We start from the raw sequence: 25,797 nt of genomic DNA, 5'->3' as shown, positions 1-25,797 counted from the left end.
GTATGTTTACTGGTCTTCAAATTACTGACTTACATTTTTGTCTTGCATACCAAAAATGATGTGTGCTTTTGGGATGAAGAATTTTTACTGCTGGTCTGCAAGAAATGAAACAGCTTTGCCAGTATCATATGTGATGGGAAAGGCTGGAAATGACCCTCTATTTTATGTTCTAAAAAAAAAGCAGTTTATTTCTGTGGTAGTTACTGTATTTGTACAGGGTTGAACTACTTTAAGATATAATAGTTGCGTGCTATTAGCAAGACATACCACCAACCTTTTGTTTTTAGATGGTTCCTGGTAGCCCACTTAAGTCCAGGAAGACAAACAATTCTATGCAACATTTATTTATAAATAGTTTGTGAAATGCATGTCTAGCCGTCATGGACAGGCAACTTGTGGTGCATTATTTAAAACGCAGCGCAGCACTACCTGGTAAAGGGATATCAGTGGGTTCCTGAAAATTCACTTTTTGCATTCATTGAAATGGAGTGCTCTGGTCATTCTCTGGTCAGAAGCACTCTGTCACTCCAGCCAGGTGCTGTTCATTTGTTTGCTGGAGGCACCAATTTGAAAAAAAAAAAAATCCCTGCCTGAGATCGATCAGTCAGTGTGTTAACAATTGGTTAATAACGCCTTAACCTCCTACCATATGGACAAACATACATAAATAAATGTTACATTGAAGACTTGCCATAGTTCCACAAACTTTTTAAACACTAACGTGTGATATGCACTGCTTTCCTTTAGATCAGTAGGTGTTTTTGGAGTCCACATCGCTTCCTCACTTACAGCAGAACTGAGATTAAAATCATAACATTTGACAACTTGTTGATGCTGTGCATTTTGAGAGAGGTTTTCTTTTAGTCTGGAAAGATGGGTGCCCCAAGTGCTTCAGTGAACTAAGCCTTCTGCTCACATTATTTGTGCTTCCCTAAATGTGCTTGGCAAGGCTGGAATTTATTATTTTGCAACACAATACAACTCAATGGTCTGTATAGCGGGTTTCGTGAGCAACTCAAATCTCCAAGTCTTAATATATAAAGAAGCCAGCAGCAATTTAAGCCCACGATCAGGATAAACCAGGGGAATAAGTAGATTTTGAGCCTCTACTTAAACACATGAATGAACTCAGATTCCAAAAGGGAACAGATAGCCCTGGCTCCCTGGGACTAAAGCAGTACACATTATGATGTTTTTTTTTTTTTTAGCTTAAGGTTATTGTTTGAGTTTTGGTATTAACTTGCATAAAAGCATTTAATCTCAAAATGGTTGTAGTCTAAATAGAGGGGATCACAAATAAACTCTGACAGTATTTTAATTACGTCATCTGTAGAATATCTTTAAGGACTTGGGTTGATTTACGCATTAAGCTTTTGCTTGTGATACCAGAGTTGGCTTTACAGAAACCCATTTAAAAGCACTATTAAAGAACATGTAGGTTCTATAGGTAGTACTGGTATGAAAAGTGATCCCAGGTTTTCAATAACCTTTGTCCTTGTGGCCAGTAACTGGTGAAAGGCATGCTTGACAGAATAAACCGTTTGTCTAAATCATTCAGTTAGTTTTCTCCAACACATTGTTTCACCAGCAGGGGTCAGCAATATCTGAAAACAGAAGTGTGTCACAAAACTCACTGCATATGCAGGAAGAATTTGGTTCTGTTAAAAAAAAAAAAAAAATCAAAAAGATAACAAAGAAGATACTGAAGAAAGGAAATACTTGGACAGACTAGGAGCGTCTGTCAAGCAGACAGTTGGCAACTGATCTAACAGAATATCATGGGAATTGAGGTATAATGTTAAAATGCTTGTAAATAGTCTGTGTGCCAAACAGTGGTGTTGGTATTAAACAAAGATAATACCCGAAGCAACTGAACATTAGAGTTACTGTGTGGTTGTGCCAGGAGCGATGGTATACAGACATTCCATGTACAGTAATTCATTACTCAAACAGCTTTAAAATATTACATTTATCAGCGGTCTCTGGGAATGTTAAAGTAGAGTGAAGGTATAAATTATGAGGCAGACTACACAGGTTATAGAAAAACTTTTATCTTATAATTATACCACTTAGCATGCCCTTAGGCTTTTATTGCAGAACATGTTATCTGTCCCTGACTTGAGATTAATATCTTCAACATGTATCTGATATATTGGATGAGTGTGTCAAAATCACTTAATCAGTTTTTCAAAACGTCAATAGCCTACAGTCTTCCTAAGGTTTCATTTAATCTGGCAAAGCATCCTATCTCCATTTTCCATTGCTTTACACACCTTCTAATTACATACTTAACTCCTTTAATAAAGAAACAGACTGATCACACTAAGATAAGCATGATCTTAGCAAAGGGATTAAATGCCACCGATAAAAACTAATCGCACTGTTTTGATTTTTGTTAACCCTGTGTGCATGTACAACATGTAGTGTTTATTTTATTTAAATAATTGGTCCAAATTCACAGAAATTGATTCATAGAATAAAAGTAAAACAGTCACATATTTGTGATTTAGTTCGTAATTGCTTAAAACGGTGTAGATTGTGAGTATTCAATTCAAAACACAATATACTTAAATTAACTGTATTTCCCCATTTACATGCAAGTTGGACAGCAAAATAACGAGGATACGCTTATATAGTTGGTCTTAAACATATAAGATTATGTATTTTTCACCTGTTAACTCCTGTGTATTTTTTTTTTTCAAAAAGAAAACAAATCTGAAAGTAAATACACACTGCCAATCAATTGAATAGCTTCTACACCTTTTTTGCTGCAGCAGTGAATCCTTTGCTCTGGGCCATACTGATGGGTTTGCTTGTTAAATGCCTTTTACAAAATCGGTTGTTTTAGTTGGAAAAATATTTTAGTTAGCTTTGTATACAAAAAGCATTAGATAGTTAACAGAATTGTGATCTGGACACAGGGCTCTTGTTTAACATTCAGTCAAGTTTTTGCGCTCTGTCAGTTTGATGGACTTTAACCTACCACTCCTTCATGGGATAACAATATGCAGATTTTCTGATTGTAGCCTGTATGCAAATAACCGTGGACTTGGCTTTGTAAAGTGTTTTTTTAAAGATGCAAATGAAATCAATTTGCATCAAAACGACTGTAAAATTAGAAAAATAAAAAAAATAAAGTCTTTGTTATTATGCAAAGCAGTTGGAAAACAAATAGTTATCCGGCTTTGCGTCGAAGGCCAAAGACCAAGCAAGAGGGTTTGCTTTATTCTTTCACCGCAAGAACCCGTGTAGAATAAACCCGTCCTATCAGTTACCAGACTCTTTGTCTTTCCAGTGAAGAAAACAAGTTGGAACACTGCTTTGATTTTGTTTTTATTAGTTTTTTTTTTTTTTTTGAGAAGTGTGAAAGCTTTGCTTTTTGATTACATTGTTTACAAAGCAATATATCTGAAAGATTGTTTATGTTTCATACATAAAAGATACCTTATCTTGAACAGTACATACAAAGAAAACATTCTATACAGTGATCTTGGTACAACATGACATACGTGAAGAGGTAAAGGGTTAGAGAGAGCTGACTGGTGGGCCAAAGACCTTGGCAGTTGAGTGAGAAGATTTGGTTCACAAGGTTAGCTACACATATAAACCACGTACAACAGAACACATTCATTCAGATTACATTACATACTGTACAAACTATTATTCAAATCAGTTTATCTGCTTTTGTACAGGTAAGTAGTAGTAGATAGTGTCCATTCATTGCTCAGGAAATGCAAACCAAAATTTTTATAAATGAACATTGGAAAATGGGCAAGTCGGGTCACTCCCTCTTAGCTTGTAATTGGATCCATGTGAAAAGCTCCTGATCTGCTTTCTCTCTAGGCAGCACTGACAGGCCCCAGCCAGAGCTGAAACAATTTAGCACCCAGTTGACACTTTAAAAAAAAAAAAATATATATATATATATATATATATATAATTGCTGCATCACTCCTTTTTTTTAATAATTGCTGCTCCACCTGTTTTTATTGAGTTGATTGACAGGACGCACATTTATAATTACTGTGAGGTTCTTAAGTTACTGAAGTAAAGAATTATTGTTCAGTACAGTGTCTTTGAGGAGACAATTTATCACAATAAAACAGTTTGTACTCAGAAAGGAGACTTTGAATAGATAACGATGAAGGAACTTCGCTTTAGAGAAATATTTAACAGTACGGTCTTGTCGGTCTCTGCTTTGTAGAGAAGCAGTTTCCAGCATACCTGCATGCCTGGGATAATCCTTGGTGATCATTGTAAATCTTTGGTAAAATAAAAATAAATAAATAAATAAATAAAATCAATGGGCATAAAAAAATGCACAGTTTTGATTTGAAATTGATGATGGTAAAAACTCTGAAACTAGGAAATGTTTTAAAACTACTACAGACAGTACGGTCCTTGTTAGACTGCTGCAGCTGTGCACTGTCCTAAAGATAATTCATTTACAATCAGATATCTAATTACAGGTTTGCAGAGACCCCATACCCTTTAATCAGACTGGCATGACTAGGCCTTCAAAGGCATCATTATTTTGTATAATATATATATAAATTATTAACAATTTCCCTTGGGGCATTTTCTGTGAAGTTGAAGTCTTCAGGCAACACAAAGAATAAATAAGAGGATCTGAAGTCAGTCTACCATTGAATTTAACAAAAAGATTTAGTCTTCTGGAAAATATTTCCAGACCAAACAAGTTGATTAATTTTCATAAGCTTCCACCCTGAGACGGTGGAGGAGTACAATATGTTCCTAAAACTCCATGCAGATTATATGGTATACCAATTTTTTTTTTTTTTTAAATGTTTATTTTATTGAATAAAAGCCAATTTAGATTTTCCACCATTTCTATTTTTGTTTATTACTGTTATTCAGCTTTTTATCCAATTGTAAAACTTTTGTTACATGGACTTAGAAATCATTGTTTATAAAAAAACATTCACAGTTGTCGTTAGGTACTTGGAGACATTCATAGAGTGTTTGCTGGGCTTCTATTAAAATCTTAAGCAATCTATCATGAGTGAGAAACAGAAAGAAGCATTTGGATTAATATAATGCTGTCATATAATACTGTGGGATTTGAATTGTTTGAAACCAAGTTTAGTCACAACCACAGGCCCAAGTCCTTAACACACAGAATAAACTGCAGGTTTATGAGCTACAATAGAATGTGAATATAGTTCATTATACTCCAATTAGACTGATAAGATAGGAAATCAAAGTGCCTGTCAGTTAACTGAAGGACTCTTATTTTTGCAGTTTGAAGGATTTGACTTGATAACCTAGTCTGTTTCAGGGTTATTTGTTGTACAGCTAGTTTCACAGACCCAGATTGACAGTAGTCTTGGACTGCCTTACCTAAGGTAAACAGGGTCTGTGAAACCACCTTTTCGTTATATCCCTTGGTTTTGGTGGATTACCGCCAAAAAAAAAAAAAAAAAAGTTTTTGTGTTCTGATCACTTAGTTGGATATCAATTTGCAATATATTTCGCTTCTTAAAATTGCTTGACAGAACGCCTTGGAAACAGATTTATCACATTACACAGAACAGGACCAAGTGTGGCATGCATAAGGAGGTTAGGGTTTTCAGATAACCCTGATTTTTACACTGAATAAGATTTTACATTGTGCTGCACCTGGCGAGACAGTGAAGGAAGAACTATAGACTGCGGGGTTACCTGAACAAAGGGAACGAGTACTGCAGATAAATCACCTACTGTGTCATGGTGGAGGTATTAAGCTCAATCACGGTTTTAGATCATTAAAATAAACCCCCACAGCCATTACTGACCACACGTGATTTTTTTTTTGTATTCATTTCAATAACTGGATTATTGCTACCTCACCTGCTTTACAGGTTTCATGTTGTCGATGCATTGCTGATGTTGTGCGCTTATTATATAGTTAAACACGGTGTTCACAGCCTGAACATCAAAGGGCCTGGATAGCATTTCATAAGAAACTGCTGCGTGTTGACAGGGACTTATATATTGTTTATAGATTGGAGGAGATCCCAGTGCAGAGTGAGATAGACTGTGTGGTGAACACAGAGAAACCTGCAGACAACTCCCCTCCTGATTAGGAGTGGGAAACTGTTGAAGGTGACCTACAGTGACATGCTGTTTTCCTCTTCCCCCACGGAGAAAGCTCAAAATGTCATCATAGGAGGGAGGGAGACAGAGAGGTGAATGAACTCCCATTTAACATCTTGGCTAGGAGCGCTGATTGAATTTGCTTCACACATAGAATTGCCACATAGTTAGTAAAAGTCTTTTTTTGGTGTGATTTAACAGTTTTTTCTTCACATATTTCAGTTTTCTGGAACTGATACAAGTCCTAGTTTAATAAGCTTCTATGTCAAAAAAAAAATTGAAAAACATTTGGCAGAGATTGACGAGTTGGAGGAACATGAAGACGCTTAAATCTCACACTTCCCAGACTTAAAATTGTGACTCACTGAATATTGTAGATGGCCAAGCCATCTGTAGATTCAAGCTGTGTTGCCAGTCAGGGGGACATCGTTTCCAAAGATTCAATAATTAAATAAACATTGAAGAGGGGGTGTTTTCTGCTTTCTTTTTCAGTACTTTTTTTTTTTAAAAGACAGAAACAAAACCAAAATGTATAGTGATGAACGGTCAAAGTCTTTAAAGTTTGTATTGTGTTCAATTACAGTATGTCAGGTTAATTGTAGTAGAGTAGTATCAAGTGGCACAAAGGTTAATTATTTGCTTGATGACTGCACTGTATATTTAAAAACAAAGTACAGTTGGTGCTATTTAGAAATAATTTAAAGACTTCCTATAGGTGTTCCATATTCTTCTCCTTAAACCCCCAGACAGGAAGTGAATAGGAATGTTATTATTCCGAAACTTGTTTTGGGGGAAACCATTTGTGCCGGAGTGTAATCTGTTGTTTTCTTAAAATAGCAAAGGAAGGTGTGCAGATCTATAGTACAGACACTTCTGTCATGTGTGAAACAATGGCAGCCCATTAGAGTGGGTGACTAGCTCTGAGTAAGCAGGGGAAATCCCTTAGTCTTTGTTATTTCACAGATACTGTTAACTATATAGAGGGATGAATTCACAAAGCCATTTACTGCAAACTGCCATTGGTGAATTGTGTGTCTGAAAGGTTTTAGTGATTTGGACTTCAGTGCTGATCAGTCAGTTGTGCTAGAAAGGTAGGGAAGGTTTTTTTGGGGGTTTTTTTTGCAATGTGTGTTTTACCTGTTTGATAACTATTCACTAGTTATTAAATTGCGAAATAACAAAATGTGTGTATTCAAGGTTAATTTAAGGCAATAGTGAGGGGAGATTTGTTTTTTCTAGTTTTTCAGATGTGATCCTGAAATGGCGTTGCCGAGTGTGAGCTGTGGTAGGGTCTGTCAGGATAATTGACGATTAGTGAATCAATAAGCTAAAATGTTTTGTTTTATTTCTATTGAAAACAGAAACATTGAAATACTGTATAGATTACACAGCAGGAGTGAATATTTCATTTGGGCTTACATTGTGGAACCGTAAAGTACAGAAATATTGTAAAATCGTCAGTCTCTTCTGCTTATTGTTTCTGAACTCCATTTGTGTCCATTACAAAACATACTTAATTTACAGAAAGCTGTCCACATGAGTGTTGAAAGTTCTGCTCAAGGTACCATGCAAAACACTTATTTCTTCTTATTGTTGAAGTGAGTGACGTCTCTGAATCATCTGCTTCCTGCTGGCCTGTCAGTTCATGCACACAGACTGAAGCAGAACCGTTCAAATGAGTTGAAAAAACAAACAAAGAACGTCTATGGCCATGAAGCGGTGAGGAAGGAGATTCATATGCAGGAAGGGAATGAAAATGATTACCGCTGAATATCAGATTCCCTATTTGACAACGAAACGTGCGTTTTTCCAGAACCCACTTCAGCTGCCATTCCTCAAATGATTCATGTTGTCTTTGCTTTCAAAACCGAATGCATAATATTTAACCAATTAAACTGTCGACCTGCCTTCGTTCCATTTAATAGGTAGCTGTTCCTGTCGAGAGTTGAGGGAGGCAAGCTCAAAATGGAGAATGTGGTTTTGCAATGTAAATTAAACCCTTTTTTGGAATAGAGTGTACAGTTGTGTCTTAAATTACAACACTTGAAATAATTACAAACTAATAAAAAAAATAATAAATTTATACTGTTGGAAGTACTATGGTGTAGTTAGGGTACAAGTTGACCAGTGGAGTGCTGGTTTTAACTAAAGGTACCTGTATACAGTATGTCGTGTACAGTACATTTGGTGCAACAGTGGGTAAAGCCATAGATTTAGGAAAAAGATGGGTATGAAGCAGAGTCTTACGTTTTGAAAATTATAAAAAGGAGTACATTTATTAAAATATCCCTTCTCAGATTTAAAATACCCTCCATATCATAGAATAATAAATGAACAAAAGGCTATTTTCAGTAGCTTATTGTTCAGAAGACCCCCTCCCCATTTCAAACAATGTGTTTATTAAACTTAACAGTGTCAAATATTAAAATCCCTGGGGATTTAAGAATAACCTAACACTCTATATGTTTTCTGTCATTCACGCTAGTTCTTTCGTATCATTTTTGTCGGTATCAGTAGTCAGGCTGTACTTTTCATTGAGCCCAAACCATTGTATTGTGTGTGGACTGCCAAAAATCTATTAACCTTGAATGTTGGAAATGACATGCCTGGCTTGTAACTGATAAGATCATATGTATATAATTCTGTCTCGCTATATTGCCTGGGCTCTCTGCTCTTACTGGAAATCACCATAAAGCAAACTGTCACTCATCCACTTAAAACTAATGATGCCATGATTCTTCTGTCTGTTTTCACCACTGCTGATAGCTAGTGAAACATACTACTGAACAAAGATTCTAATATAAGAATAGTGGTGACCTGGTAGAGTATATATTCTAAAGCCATTGCAGTTTCAACCTAATGTTTATTCTGAAGTACTGTGCTGTATATTTTAAGGGTACCAGTTCTATTTAACGGATGGGGCCTGAGCCTGTTGCATGCAGTTGACAGAGACAGTACAGTTATACACTGTTCTATAGTCGTTGTTTTCTCCTTAAACTGCCCACAATTGCAGACAATGGATTAAGCAGCGCACTGAATGGAGGCACTGTTCTGTCTTGGCAATTCTGCAGTGTGTGTGAAATTTGAGACAATGGCTCTTTAAAACCAATGAGAACCCTGAGAACAGAAGTGGAGTGGTTGGGGGGGTGGCTCAGACTTAATAGACCCCCACTAATCCCTTTTGCAAATCAAGTGAGAGTGAAGTTATAACGAGGTCTGTAATCTTGGTGCTGAGAGAGGTCAATTGAAAAAGCACAGAATTAGTTGAAATAGTCCTTCTGCTACACTATTTTGTTTCATCTGTGAATTGGTTTTGTTAGAAGATCCATGAAGGTCCTTAAAGGTTATCAAGGTTTAATGTTTCATTGATAAAGGGGTGGGTGAATATATAAAAATGTGTGCAGGTCCTCAGCCCTGCCACAATCCCAAATAAGAGAGACGGAAGCCAAGAGTGAAACTCTGGGGAACAAGGTCTTGAAGCCATAGAAACAACACGAAGCAGTTCGGCTACTTTTCAACTTTTCCATTGTGGCTTTTTAGAAATTTGCATGCTTTTTTGTTTTTTTCTAAAGCTACAGTACAGTAGGCCCAAGTCTTAAAAACAAACATCTAAATGATGAGTACTGTAATGAGATTAACTCATTCCTTGTGTGCTTAACATAATCAAAGTTATCTCAATGTAAGAGGCCTCTTGGGCTGTATTGCAATATTATAAAACGAGATTCTGAAATAATTCAGAAGCAAAGTAGCATTAATTATTGGAGATTAAAAGGGATTGCGCTGCTGGTGAAAATCCCATGACATAGATCTCTTTGGAAAGTGTATTTTTTAGCTACACAGCCAGATTCAGAGCAATTTACATGAACCATATATAAAAATAATACACTAGTAGATGATGCAGTTACTTGCAGAACAGATTGTGCAAATGCTGGCTGGAAATTTCTGGAAAAGCACTTGTGGAACAAAAGGTAAAGCAATACTTAATGCATTCCCCTTTAACGATGGGACACACCTTGTAGCCGTAAACTCATAATGTACGACCTTAACTATGTTGACTTGTTTAAAAACTCCAGGTTTTAGAAGAGGGAGAGTTGTGTGCGTCATACAGGGAGTGTGAGTTCCTGGTTGGGTCAAGTTGTTTATTTTGGGTCCAATGCTCCCAATTTTAATACAAAAATTGAAATAAAAAAAACAAACAAACAAACAAAAAAAACAACCACCTAAGTGCTCATTCTTCATTATTACCTTAACAAAGTTATACTGCCAGCTGAAAAACAGGTGGCCAGCACAGACTCAACACAGCCAACTAATGTAGAGTATTGTGTACAAAAAAACCCAACATTTTTTGCATATTTTAAATGCCCCGTATGGGTTGCAAGCAGAGTGTCTTCTTTTAGACATCTGTTTGCCTATTGAGGACTATTTAATTGTATGGATCTCTGGGGTTTCTTTTTTGCCCCCACACTGAAATAAGGAAAAAAAAAACTGCTGTCAACAGACAAGAACATACATGTATATATTTTTAAATGCCCTACTACAAGGGCTGGGCAGTTAATAGCTAAAAAAGATATTACTTAGTTTTCAAATATGGGGTGGTTTACAGTAGTTTTGAAAGCAAATTGAATGAAGTCAAAACGCCTACAGAAAAGTTAATTCTCCTAAAATCAGTATTTGTGACATTTTATTTTATTATATAATAAAAGGTGTATGTAACATGGCTATTTATTAACAGTTTGTTTATTGTTTAGAATATTTGAAAAGAACCTTGCTTTAAGTCTTGTCCCTATCCTCCACAGTAGCATTAGTTTGCTAATTTACCTTGTATTTTGTTACGTTCTCTCACAAACAGCATTCCAGCTTGTCGCTTCCTATTCAAAGAGTCTTTCACCAGATCAGCAGTTTTGTTTTATATGGGTCATTGCCCAGTATTGACTTAACACCTGGCGAAGAAGAAAAGATTCAGATTTAATTCATACATCAATATTTGCTTTATCTTAGCAGTTGTCAAAGTATCGTTTTTAATTATGAGCAAAAAATTGCAAACCAAGTTTGATCTCCAAACTTCACAAACCCACCTCCAAATACGACTAGCTGTGAAACAGTGTTTGCCACACTGCTAACTCTTACAATAAGCTGCCATGGACCAACTCTGTAATTATATATCTATTTCTGGTGAACTAAACCACACTTTAGTTGTCTGTTCTAAAATCGAATTTATTGTATTTAAAAAAAAAAAAAAAAAAAAGGAGTGACTATGTTCCATTAGAGGGCAGTATAGTACTGCTGTGAATTCTGCTGGCTTAAGGTTGTAAGTTCTACGCAGTAAATCAGCATTCTAACATCCTGCTGCTTGGTAAGCACCCATACCAATGGCAGCCCTCAATAACTGCCAGAGCAAGGACTGCACATCATACTGTTGTGCTTGTATGGACAGTGGGTAGGCAGACCACAGCATTAATACCACATGCACTGATGTGCCTGTTTACAGTGATATTTTGTTACATAAAATATACGTTTAAAAATGATCCTTTGTTATATCTCCTACTTTCTGCAAAAAACTGTTTTTATTTTGTTTTCCTCGTTGGAACAAGGGCATCTTTTGAGATACCAGCCATTTCCCACGGTATAAAATGATAGTGTCTGTATCAAGTGGTATAATTAAGTGATTAAGAAAGCCAAGGATTTTAATTACACCTTATCTGTTTTGTTCTTTCCCTGAAAATCAATCTTGGCTTCTTAGAGAAGCTACTGCTGTTCAAGCTGCAGTCGTGGGTAATAAAGACAAAACATGTTGGAAGTTTTTGGTAACATAGAGAATTGAATCCTGCTGTGATTCTCAAAGTCTGCAAGGTCACTGGTGTGGTGTAGCCGAGACTGGGTGACAAAGACATTTTGAAGAAATGAAGCGATCTGGATCTGGAGAAACACAACCTTTCTTTCATGTAGTTTGTAGAAACTCATCACAGGACTTTCACACAGCCCGTGAGCTTTAGCCACAAGCTACCTGGTTTCCTGCAATATTGTCATGTAGATCCAGGCCTGTCACCTTACAGATAAGGTTCAGCTTACCTATGGGAAAGTGAAAACTCCACCCCCCGCGACAAAAAAGGTTATTCTTGAAGATCCTGCTATTAGTGGGTCTGTACATTTCACATATCTGGCAATCTGGCATTCTGTTTCAATTCCAGGTTCTCACTGGAAATAAGTAAATGTGTTCTCAATTGACTCACCTGGATACATGAAGGTTTTGAGTGATTGTTTTGACCCGATACCAATATTAGTCCATCAGGTGGTGCCAGTTGCTTAGTATAACTCCCTTTTTAGTCAAAGGTAAACAGTTGGTGTTAGACACACTATGGGGTTTAGTACACTTTTACTTCATATATAACATTTTCAATTTTCTAATTTAAAAAGGAGTTGTACTGCAACTATGGTTTTAAAAGCCATTTAAAAACTCTCATCATATTTTCTTGTTTAGATTTTAAATTTGAAAGACACAGAGATTTTAAATACAACATAAGAATTGTTCACTGCATGTGTTGTAGTTCAAACTCAAGTGATCTAGCAACAACCAGATCATGTGATCTAAAGATACCAGGCTGCAACAATCGAGCTGTGGAATTTTACAGCTTTTCAAATATTTGCATATCATGAAATAATGTTGGGTAATGCATTAGTGTGGATGTTTGAATGACTCCATAGAACAGGTATGTTTTGTAAATGGGAGAGCTAGGAAAAGCTCCTGATTCTGTGTTTTTTTGTTTTTGTTTTGTTTCTTTCTCCAGGAAACTTGCTAAAGTAAACAATATATTCTCTGAAATGTTTAAGGTGACTTCTTGGAAAGATGCACTGGGGGAAAACTGTCACTAGTTATCTTATCAGTGCGCTTTACTTTGCCTTCAGCAACATGAGCTTTTTACAGCTTAATTCTGCAAAATAATACCAATTAATATATATATATATATATATATATATATATATATATATATATATATATATATATATATATAATAAAATATATAATATAAAAATATATTAAGGTCCTAATAAGCATGGGAAAGTACACTACGGACTTTATGAAACAAAATCCCCAGAGCAGATCCTGATTCCCATACATTACTTTGCCACCTCACATCATGGAAAAGGCAGTATGCTGTTCTTTTAAAATTACTTTTAATAAATCATGGTTTCAAACCAAAAGTATTAGTTATTTAATTAGCTAGAATTATTGGAGTTGCTTGTCAGTGAAATATGGCAATACATTTGAGGTTTTAAAAGCCACAGCGTTTTGCTTGGAACTGAAGTGAGTGACCCTTTCAGTTGAAACACACATTTTGTGGAATATAAAAAGGCCCTAGCAGATGCTTCAAGAACGTAAGCAAATATATCGTGTCTTTTGATTTTAACAGTAAAGGTAATTTATTGTAAATTAATTTGCTCTTCTTCAGTATAGCAAATTGAAATCCTCAATTCCAGCTCTCACCAAGATAAATCAATGCTGTCATTTCTGGTATTTTCAAAAGGATTAACTAGTCCAGGGCTGTGTTTTACATGTATTTTGCAAACGGCTCTGAGTAAGTGGTTTGTGATATTGCAAATTTCCTATAGCATGGTTCAGGAAACACATAGCCTAGTCTTTGTGATGAGGCATGTACAGTATTCAGACAAAATGCAAGCCTCTTGTCATGGCACATATACATCTGGGTTTTAATTCTTTTTCCAACAAAATAAAGAAAGAAATATATTTTAAAGCAAATTGGGTTTTGTGTGTTTTTATTGAATTTACTTTAAAATAGTTTTCAGCGACCTGGATCTCATGGACAGTGCCGATGGAAATGCACATAATATAAGTGAAACTGTTTTTTTTATATGTAAACGTTGCACTTTTTTTCCCCTAACCCCTCTATGGTCGGCGGTACGAACTTTTTCGGAAGGGACATAAACAAAAAACGTCTGTGGCCCAAAGGACTGTCGCAGAGTTTCGCCCCCCCCCCCCCCCCCCCCCCCCCCCGCACCGCTAAACCTCCGACATCTTATGCAGAAAAAAAAAAAAAAAAAAAAAAAAAAAAAATCCCTGACATTTGAGGCGCTCCAGGGATTTAACGAGCATGCTCAGTGGCTCGAGCCTACATAGGGAAAACTGGTTTACATACGAGTCATACCAAGCATAGCCTGCATGTCAGTGCAGTTAACTTGCAGCGGGCTGTGAGGAGAACTGTCTCGTCTCTTGTCACGAAACAAATATTTGTCTCTTCTTTTCAGAAGACCTACTAAAGACAGTTTATTTCAACAGTTCACCAACACCGCGGAAAACGCACTGAAATACCAAGTCTTCAATCCTTGAAGGGTTTAAGTTTTTTTGCTTTCTTTTTGTTTTGTAAAAAAAAAAAAAAAAAAAAGTTGAAGGCTGGGCCTTTAGCTTATAAGAGAACTGATATCCGTACGCTCTGTCTCGAGCTTTGGGTGGAAGCAAACAAGCTGGTCTTTTTGCTAGCCCAATAAATGCATTTTACGACAATGGACCTGTTGAATTTTCAGTACCTGGACAAAATGAACAACAACATTGGCATTCTGCGCTATGACGGTAAATTTTAAATTTCCAACTTATTCTACTGTAGTGCATTATTATTATTATTATTATTATTATTATTATTATTATTATTATTATTTATTATCTAAACAGTTTTATACTTCTGTTAATAATTTGTTAACATTGTACATCTAAATAATGACCCATGTAAATAAACTAAAATTGCTGTAACCGTTTCTAAAACAACATTTTTAAGTTATTTATTTACTGTATATTATTAATCATAACAACAAAACAATGCCTGTCCGGGATCATGTTACTTATATAGGCTGTTTATTTTAGGACAATGCATAAATAAAATGACATTTAATAGTTTATTTGTTGCATCTTGAATAAGATCTGCACTCTGCCATGGTACAACAGCGGAGGATTGTTATTAAGTTTCAAGTATTTTCCACGGCGACTCGCTGAAGATTGTGACTGAGGAACAGCCGTCGGGTTGGGGGTGGGGGTGGGGGGGGGGGGTGGGGGGGGTGCTGGAGTACAGACTACATCTTTGTTTGACTTATCATTTCCTGGGCAGTTTTATAGGGAAGGGGGAGTGGGGGGTTGGTGTTTGAAAGATGTTGTGGTAAATGGAAAACAAAGAGAAAGACAGCAAGGTAATAAATCAGCCTTTTTGGAGTGATTAAAACATTTAAAAAGTTTCTTAATTCTAGTTTGTTTCACTTTGGCGTGCAGCAATTGCTTAATGTCTAGCATTCCCAGCTTCAGCAGCAGTCATGATCTGTTATGAAAACTAGGGGTAGGGTAGCTGCAAAAACAGACACATACATTTGTTTGCAGCCTTCCAGACTATATCTGCAGATTTATTTTAAGGGACTTGTTTTATTCTTTCATACTGGTATCATGCATTTAAAATGCTGGAGACATGGCTGTATGTTAATGTTTTGTAGGAGGTTTGGTCAGATTATGTAGAAACTAAAGGGAGTTGGGTAAGGCAATAAGACATGTATTATCTGGGATTTTTCTCTGCCAGGTATAGACCCACATTTAGTAGCAAGAGTAATAGTCCACATGACAGTCCTCATTAGATCTTATTGCAAAGAAATCTAGGGTCCAGGGTCTATAGTGGGGGCACATTAGCACTGTTAGGTGTCTGCTGAGCTGCATAATCATTCAAGGTATTGGCCTGCTTTCTGAAACACCACAAGTGGTAGAAAAGTAGGTTTATTTAAGTTTTTGGTTGTCTTTGGTGTGTTATACAGTATTCATGTTTTTCATTTATTTTTTTCTGGGCAATAGATGTTCTTATTAACAAATCTTACACTTTGTATGAGGTGTTCAGTTTTAAAGTATGTGGCACTTACAAGGTAGCAGGGGGACACCTATCTCATAGAGGTATGGAGAGGGGGTCCCCCCTCCCACTGGGAACATTTTGAAAAACAGAATTAGAATGGTGCATTCTGGCACATTTTTGCATGGCTTAAACATGTGCTAGACTAATAGTCTGCTTGTAGTGCCTGACAAGTAGTGCAGTCAAGGAGGTTTATTTCAGCACTGCTCACATCAAAGGCAAGATCAACAAGAAGGAACATTGACTTTTGGAGCATCAGGGCTCCTGCAGTACAAGACTGGCTGAAAACAAATAATTACAAGGAGGCAGTATGGTCCAGCAGTTAACGTCCAGGCCTTGTAACCACAAGGTCACCGGTTCAAATTCCACGCCACCGACTGACTCACTGTGTGTGTGACCCTGAGTAAGTCACTTAACCTCCTTGTGCTCCATCCTGCGGATGAGATGTTAAATCAATGTCTTATTGTAAGTGACTCTGCATAAGATGCACAGTTCACAGCCTGCCTCTGTAAAGTGCTTTGTGATGGTGGTCCACTATGAAAGGCACTGTATAAAAGATATTATTAATAATATTTAACTGAAATAATCTTATTCAGATCCGGTCTCCGAATAGTAGTAATTTCTAACAAGTAGTTTCTACTTGTAGTTCTTGGGTTTCAGTGGGAGTCTGATTGCTCTGAGACAGGAAGTGCATGCAACCAGTTACGCAGCAGCATCCAAGTATGGCAGCAGTCAGGGTGCACTTTCATACTGTTTAAAAACAAAGAACCCATGCAGTACATGCAGACCCACGCAGTACAGCAATAAAGAGCTGTGGAAAATGACAGGACCAAGACCCTAAAGTGGTAATAAAACCCAAATGGACAGTTTATTTATTTAACTTGCATATAACTGATAGCCCCCCTCAAACCAAAAACAAATTTAAACAACCAAAACATCTGTGTTTTACTATATCATGGAACCATTCAGGTTATAATAGATCACTAATCACTTATGTGGAGAGGATTACACAAGTGTTCTATCTGTGAAGAGGGTCCTTCCCAAAAGAAAATAATAATAATAATAATAATAATAATAATAATAATAATAATAACCCCATTCAGTCCTACCAGTATCCTGGGTTTCTATAATATCCCACTAGCCAGCCAGAATGTGTGGATTACTTCCTCTAGCTTCCCGCAAACTGCATCAGTTCTTCCCTTGTATGGATAATATAAGTATTTTAGTTTTTTTTTTTGTTAGGAAAGAGAGGTACAGATTTCTCTACAAACTTTTTCTGTTTCCTCCTCCTCCTCAGATCTCCCTCTCCTATTTGTCATCTGCTGTCAGCTGATAAGGGCTCAGTTGATATCCCATCATGCCTTTCTTCTTAAAGGCGTACAGCCCTCTATACATGAGCCCCCCCCCCCCCCCCCCCCCCCCCCCCCCCCCCCCCCCCCCCCCCCCCCCCCCCCCCCCCCCCCCCCCCCCCCCCCCCCAATATCTGACAAGCAACTATGGATACATATTTTTAGGATCTCATAACAAAAGGAATAAGCATTTTCTTTTGGTGCATATGTATAGTTATTATGTATTATATACCGCCTAGTACGATAACACGACAAAAAATGGATAATGATAATACCTGAAAATAATCTTAATATTTAAAACCCTGGGTGGTAAAACTAAACATTAATGCAGCCATGACAAAATCAAAGATAGAATTATTCAGTAACCCACACTTGTAACATGTCAGTCTGTTACAGGCAAAGCCTAAACTCCAGGCGCTCCATTAAGTGTAGTTTTAATGGGCTCCGTTATCTTTAGAGGTAAGGAAACGAGCTCCTCCTGTTTTTTTTTTTTTTTCTTCTGATGGGCTGAGAAAGCTTGTGCAGCTGAACCATTCTGGAGCAGCCTCCTGTTCACAGCAATCAGTTGTCATATGACAGCAACTTGATACGGATTGCATACCAAGCACAGGCATCTGTGTTTCGTTTTTGGTGTGAAAAAGAAAAAACAGATCAGAGCTGAAAACACACAAGTCTTGTGTAAATGCAACACGGGTACAGGATGCAAACCCAGAATCTGTAGTCGTGGTGGTATAGAAGCAGTGATAGTGGTTGCTGTAGATCTGTTACGGTTGGCAGTGTGTAATTGTGAAAATATATGCAGCTTAGATTCCCAGTGGAAAACTTGACTCTCTCACTCGCTAGCTGATTATCACTGGAGTTCATGTTACAGAAAGCAGTTGTTGATGACAAGCTTTAAAGCATTTGTGTGGAGTTAACAAACCTTTTTCAGTAGCCCTTCCCCCGTACAGTATGCCCAAGGTAAACCAGATACAAACCATAATCTTCAAAATATCTCTTTTAGCACCTGGGATTCCCCCAGTTCTCTAGCATTGGGTGCACTATGACTATTACAGTGGCAAGCTTCCCTACAACCAGAAATGCATAAATAATTCCTGAGTATGCATCACTGTTTTTGCTGTAGGTTGGTGCCACAGTGGTAGCTCAATTGTATTTCTATGATGGCCGTAAGAGATGGCTCATTTTAAAACCTGCATCTGTAGGCCTAAATTTACAGTGATGGCAAGTTTGCATGAAGTCAGCAGAATTAAATTCAGATAACCAGCACCATACTTCAGTATTGGAATTTAGAGATCATATCTTCGAAGGTTTTCATGTGGCTCTGAAGTACAATCCTAGTAAAGATGTCACTTCTGCCAATGACCCTTTTACAATTTCTTCTTTGTTAACATTTAGTTTATGTTTTTAAAAGCATGTCATGCTTTTACTGTGTTCACCAGCAGAATTTTAAATGCCATCTTGTTTCCTGATTTGGCCTGTTTGAAAAACGATGAAGATCTGATGGACTTTTTATGGACTTGTAATTTAATAGCTATTTCTTAAATCTTCTAAAACACTGAATTAAAAAGTGCAGAAAATGTAGACGTGAAGAGCTATCATTACATTGTTCCAATACAAGGATTACGTTTTTCAAACCATAAAGGTTTGTTGTGACTGTAGTGTCAAATACTTTATGACCTGCAAGCTTAGTAGAGAGGGTGGAATACTATTTCCATCCCCACTCTTTAAAAGATTTACTACATATTGTGGTTAAGTGGTTCTGCAAGCTTATGTCTCTAACAAACTTGTTTAAAATCTCAGTCTCTGTCTCACTGAGAAGGATTAAGGACCTAGATAGGAGAGAATGGATAACTGAAAACAATTTAGATTAAAAAAATAAATAAAAACTAAAGATATATAGCATCCTAGTATGTTTTGCATGAAACAGTTGCTTACTGAATTCCTATGGAAACCTATTGGGAAGCTACATACAGATGGTAATTTTGTCTTTTTACTTAATGTAGTTCAACATATGCAGGCTGACTTCGTGCCAGGCAACAGGAGGATGATTTAAACTATTCCCAGCCAAGTAGGACAGTTCTTTTAAAACATTAAAGCTTTTGTTAAAAAACACAATAGGTTCTGACTACAAAGTTATACCAAAGTTTTGACTATGTACTACAACACATTCATTAGATTTGGTAACATTAATTTCATGTGAAGTTATCCAGTTTAATTCTGGGGGGGGGGGGGGATATCCCAAATATACTGTATTCCGTTAATTTGAACTGTTATCCTACTAGTTCGTGCTTAATTGGTGTATCCAGCAACCAAGGTTATCAGGTCACTCTTCCATGGTTAATTTGTGACTGAAAGAAATTTAAAAACAGGGTCTTCTGGCATCCAGTCCTCATTTCTGAACACTTGGCCATGCTGCCACCTCCTCATCTGCCAAATTACTACTTTCATTCTACACTTTAGGGCTGTTTAATCACAGAGCTCCCATCTGGAGGGGCTTCTGCTCCCACTCTACCATACATGGCTCAGGGATACAAGACGAAAATAAATCGGTTTTGCTAAATACAAAATTATATGGCGTGTATATAATTTGCAGTGCTTTTTCATTTTGAGGATTTTTTTTTTTTTTTAAAACCTTCGGTACCTGCAGACAGTGTTCGTATATGATTGCGCAGTTTTAAGCTAATTAATACATTTTTCATGTATTTATCTACTTTGATTTCTGTCACCATCTCTGTGTGTATTGTAATATCTGATGACAGCAGTAATTGCTCACAGATTAAAGGCACAGTTCATTCTTGGATTCAGGAATCATCAGGTTCATGTGGGTGACAGGTAGAAAGCTACTCAATTCCTTTTGCTCACATACGTTAGCATCTGACCCATTCATTTTAGGGATATGGTAAATGTTCCCTGAGGGGCTTTTCTGCGCGGACAGTTTAATCAAAAACCTCCTTATGGGACATCTGGCGTGCATTGCTGCTGTGTGCTCTCCACCCGCCTGTGATGGCATCCTTGTAAGCTATTGCAGTCACTCTGTGGTTAGCTTAGATTAACTCACATGGAGCCAGCAGCTACAGCAGAATGCTGACATTACAATTTTCCTTGCTGAACACAGTCAAATGGCTGCTTTCAGCTAAAGATAAAACACAAAGCTCTGCTATAGTAAAAAAGAAAAAAAAGGGGTATAAGGGATGGATTTGGCCAATTTTATTTTATTTAATTTTATATTTTATTTTTGGTCCGTGCAGCTCAGTTCAGAGGTACAGTAACCCATCCTGAGTTATATTAAAGGGTACTGTGTAGAATGCTGCAGTTTGTCTTCACCATTCAATATGACTAGTTGCAGTAAGGATTAAAGCTGGTTGTTTTATAAGTTGTTTAACCAGTATGAACCAGAACATGGTTTAAAAACTAAGTTCAGCTTTTGGCAATGAAGGGGCTGTACATTTTAAACTTCAGTCTCCTTGTCAGGACAGAGACAGAGAGTGCTGTGCAGAGAGAGACAGGAAATTGGTGACTGAGGGCTGTAATGTGCAGCAACAAAGAATGCAAATTAGAAACACCATTCTTTTAATTTAATTTCCAGCAATATAAATGTATGAATAGTAAACCTCCTTACAAGTGTATAGGAATTTAAATAGAGCCGCTTATGTGTTATAAATAACATTAACAATTCTAAATCAGCCATCAATCCGGCAGCTCCTGGGTACTGTGCAATCTTTGTTTTTGTTATTTTATAAGAAGTTATTACATTGCATGTAGGGGTTTTTTTTTTTTTTTTTTTACTGCATTTCCTGTAAGCAGCTTTGTTTACAGTAAGGGGCACCCTACACATAACTTTTATGAATAAATAAATACAAAATAAATAAATTAGTAACCTGTAAAGCGACAGTGTAGATTTACTATGTCAAAAGAGTGTAACGGATAGGATTTTAACATGGTTTAATGAGCACCGCTGTGACCACCTTTTTTTTGAGTGCAGTTAAAGATCAGATGGAGTGTTTCTCTACCTCTGTAACATGATCTCATCTTGAATTTACCTTTTGAAGTTGCAAGAAAGCCTTTTGTCTTTGATCGTTTTCACTTAATGACTGCCTTTGATTAGATCAAACCTTTAATGTGTCTGCTTGACACCAGATGATTATCTTTATGGTGAAGGAGTAAAGAACTTTAAAAAGTTTTTTTTTTTTTTTTTTTTTTTTATTAGCTTGACATTAACTGTACTGCTATATGTATCATCAAACCTTGCACAACAAAAGCACCCAGTGTGGTTATCAACACTTCGGCACCAGCAGGTCTCCCAATGCCTCATCACTTTTCACTGTTGAGATCCCAGCATACAATGCAAGCAAACACTATGATCTGAGAATAATTGTAGAAGATGTGTTTCTCACAGTTTTGTTGTGGAGTTTTGGGAACATTGGGTTGGTATTTACATTATATTTAGATTTTACATGACCGTCCCAAAAACAAAAACAACCCTCTGATACAGTGTGTGGTACTATAGGTAATACTGGGAAGCTGGAACAGCAGTACACAATTCTTCATATGAAACCTTTTGAATAGAAAACAAAAAAGTGATATTTTTATCAACACTCAAAAGTCATAGTAATTTAGGAAGTTGTTCTATTGTGTTATTCTCTGGTTACTAAGGACCAACATTGTTGCAGGGGTAAAAAAAAAATCTTGATGTCTTACAAACACAGCATGCTGTGATGGTCAAAAGGCACTTCCAGAGTTTGTCTGACTACGTCAGCCTCCCACAGTAGCAGACAGATTAACAATAGTACTTGCTGTTTTAAAGTGATTATGAATATGGCAAATAGCTGCTCTGTAATGTACTCCTGGAGTTGGGATGTGAAGTATTCACAGAAGTGTATGCCTATCTATTATCAGTAACTATTCCTTGCCAAAGTGATGATGTCATTCCTGTTGCCATGGAGTGTGGTGGAGGAGAAGGGAAGCCACTCAGTAAAATGGAGCATTTGTTTAGGAGGCTGAGCTGTGATTTCCCTTCAGATTGAAAGCAAAAAGGAGGGAAAGCACTGCAAACACTACATCTATTTGCTGTAGGGCTGATGGGTTTTACTTGTGAAAAAATTGAAGAAACAAGAAAAGTTAAGGAGGTCCTTTAGGGAAGGGGTGGAGGGGTGCCTCCATACACAACTGTAAACAATATAACTCCACTTAAATTTGAACTGTGGTGTAGAATTACTGGGAACACATTTTCATTGAGGATGTGAACACTGTACTTTAGCTTCAGAAAATGCCTCTGTGGTCAGTCTTTGGGTCAGGTCAATTAATGAAAATGGTTCCTTGTGGGGGTCTGCTTGTGAATCCACTACAGTGCTAGATTTTGTATTTATATATTTGTGTTTGCTTCCTGCCCATAACTTGTATTGCCAGTGCAGTGAGACAATCTTGTATACTGAATTATATTTATTTGCAAGAATTATCAGAAGCAAGGGAAAAGACACTTTTCTGTGTCTGTTTTTATAATATCAGAAAAACACACATATTTGTCTATACAAGAATGAAGCACTGTGCAGTGCATTACTGCCCTGTTCCATAGATGCATTAATACAATGAATACACTGTAACATGTTCGTAAAGGTCCTCATACTTTAAGTATTCTACTGTAGTTAACAAACTTACTTTCTCAGTGGAAAGTTCCAATGGATCGTTGCTGCCAGCTGGAATTTTACTGTAACCTTTCCTTATGTTATACTGTACTGTAAGTTACTGCCAAATGCATCTTACAGACACCACAGTTTTCAGGTAAACATGTTATACACTCATTCTTTACTGACCTGCCAAACTTAGGTGTGCAATGTGAAACGCTGGTGTTTTTTATCATGGACTTGCAAATAGCCATTGACCTTGAATACATGCTGAATGCAAAGTGACCAAACATTAAATAGGCTCAGGGTGTTTAGGTATATATATAACGCCTACACGGCTGAAAATGAACCGTAAGTGTCTCAGTAAACCTATCAGAAACTGTTTTCCAAATGATTGCACAATCATGACTCTTATTACAGGCTAAATGATCTTTGTGTTTTGACTCGTCCCAAATAGTCGTGTTGAGGGACGACCTTTTTTTTTTTTTTTTTTTTTTTTTTTTAAATTTGCAAACTGCACTCTAAATGAATACTCTGAATTTGCTAAGCTTGCAGGGCCATGTTATTTTAAAGCCCAGTGTGAGAGCATTCTTTCGGAAGATCAAGCTGGAACAACACAGTATGTGAGCATTGGTACCGTATTCCTTCGAATTAAGACACACTTTTTGACCAATTTTGTGATTCTTAAAAATAGCCTGCGTCTTGAATTCAAATACAGTATAGGGATGCATGTATTAAAATCACCAACAAAAGACGTGACTACTTGAGTACCCAAACAACAACATGACTGACTGCCGAGAAAAGACGAACAAAGACATCACTCCCCGAATACACAAGCAGCAGCGTGACTTCCTGCCAAGAAAAGACAAACCAAAACGTTACTGCCTGATTCTCGAATCGTCCATGACATAACAGGAAACCATTTTCAAACAAGCGTCATTGGCTTCCTGAGGAATTATAAGAGAAGCTTTTACAGTTTCAGCATTTCTAACAAACAGTACCAGCTTGGACAGATCGGAAAATGTTGATTTGACCCCCGATTTTTTGACATACCAAACAATACCACAGTTCACAAATTGGGAGAAAAACAGGCGTGAGTAATGAGCAGCAGCAAACTGCCTTCATATGCCTAATTTAGGTCGTGTTTTTGTAAATGCATATTTATTTGCTGTTATTATTTTTCCTCAAACTGATGGTGGGAAATTTGGACTGCATCTTAAATTTCAGGGGCGTCTTAAATTCGAAGGAATATGGTAATTCATTTTGGGTATGCATGAAAACCTGTCCATAAAAATTATTTTTGAGTCAAGTACGAAACAGCGTCTAGATTTTAACTATATGTTGGACAGTCCAGAAAAGTGAATGTAAATATTTCTACTTTTTAGTTGAAATGTTGTAAATAATGAGTGTAACTTGTGTTGTAGGTGAAGCAGCGTTAAGAGGTGAACCCAGAATGCAGTCCATCCCAATGTCCTCTGCTATCAGCAACCATCGGACAGGCCCACCTCCCATCAGCCCAAACAAGAGAAAGTACAACGGGGACCAAGGAGAGGATGACGTGGACTGTGACAATGAGCATGTGTCCAAAATGAGCAGATTGTTTGCTGCACAACTGTAAGTTATTATGATTATTATTATTAGTAGTAGTAGTATTAGTATTTCTGCGTTGTCGGTACTGTAAAATACCCAGAGTCTGCTACACAAATCCTTTATTCTCATTTAATATCGTGGCAGATAAATCTTGGGTTCGAGAAGATGTTCAGTCACCCCTGGGTATAGTAAGAGTGGAGTTTGTGGCCATTATGAGCAACCAGCCAAAACCAGTCCACCAAGTATAACATGTCTAAACTTACATACTTATCACAACACATCCATAAGCCGTGACTGCAGCGAATTCTCTGTAGGCCACTTTGGGTTACCAGCTGTTTCACTGATATAGTACACATAAATGTACAAACTATTACTTGACAGTAACTGAAATTGCTTTACTGGTGTTTGTAAAAGAATCAAATGCTAAAAAGAAAAAAAAAAAAAAAAAAAAAAAAAAAAAACATTTTCCATCTCAGTTCTCATGCCTCTGAATAGTGCAACGGTTGGCATGGAGCTGAGGCCTGAGAATTCCTTGCATTCCTGGCCTGTGATTGGCGCACATGGCTTGTTGTGGTGCTTGGCCGTCCCTTCATGGTAGCTGCTCAAGAGGCCCTTTGGATTCCACGCATTCCTGCTTGTTTCGGACTGCTGTGTTCAGTCATAAGACTACAGACACGGCTATTTATTGTTAAATAACTCGCTGAGGTGTTAGTTACTGCATCCCGCCTATAGTTCACAGTCTTGGAATTTGTGTAACAAATTAGGGTCCAAGTGCTGGAAGGAAAGCAAACAATGAAGACACACACATCTTGCTTATGCGTAGATGTGATGTTGACCTTGGGATTGACTAGACAGTCTGCACGCCGCCTTATATGTTGCTGTTGTGAACACACCTTGATGTTTCCTATTCAGATGTGTTTGTTATTTTCTAATAAGGAAATATGACTATTGACTGGAGGCCCTGTTTGCTGTACCTTTTTTTTAACATATAAATATTTTGAGCTTCTGTTTAAGTAACAGCAATGCTGTCCATATGACACATTGACCTTTTATTCACCGGTAACACGGTACTTTACTGTTAGTAAGATATGGTCCAGTGTCCTGCTCATGGGGTTAGGATGGGGCTACAGAAGAGCAGACTTGGGTTCTGTGACTGAGTTTTTCAAGCTAGCACTGCAGTGAATGAACCCGGGCAGCTGAAAAGGGAAAGATGGACTCCATAGTGTGAGGCAGCAAGTACAATTAGTTAGTCAA

At 37.2% G+C, this 25,797-nt stretch overlaps 1 protein-coding gene across 3 annotated transcripts in view; it reads left to right on the top strand.

Moving 5' to 3' along the window:
• Window positions 1-25,797, top strand: part of LOC121329015 (transcription cofactor vestigial-like protein 4) — a 40,974-nt gene that overhangs the window by 7,037 nt on the left and 8,140 nt on the right. Inside the window, exons 1-2 of one of the 3 annotated variants that reach the window (XM_041274201.1) lie at window positions 14,245-14,680; window positions 24,378-24,567. In XM_041274201.1, the coding sequence (XP_041130135.1) occupies window positions 14,599-14,680; window positions 24,378-24,567 (272 nt within the window). In that variant the 5' untranslated portion in view covers window positions 14,245-14,598. Of the gene's footprint in view, window positions 1-14,244; window positions 14,681-24,377; window positions 24,568-25,797 lie in introns of those variants that run through there. The other 2 variants (XM_041274203.1, XM_041274202.1) reach the window with 2 other exon arrangements.

This window comes from Polyodon spathula, chromosome 16 (genome assembly GCF_017654505.1).
Source record: "Polyodon spathula isolate WHYD16114869_AA chromosome 16, ASM1765450v1, whole genome shotgun sequence".
NCBI lineage: Eukaryota > Metazoa > Chordata > Actinopteri > Acipenseriformes > Polyodontidae > Polyodon > Polyodon spathula.
This window is presented reverse-complemented; position numbering and strand designations above follow the sequence as displayed.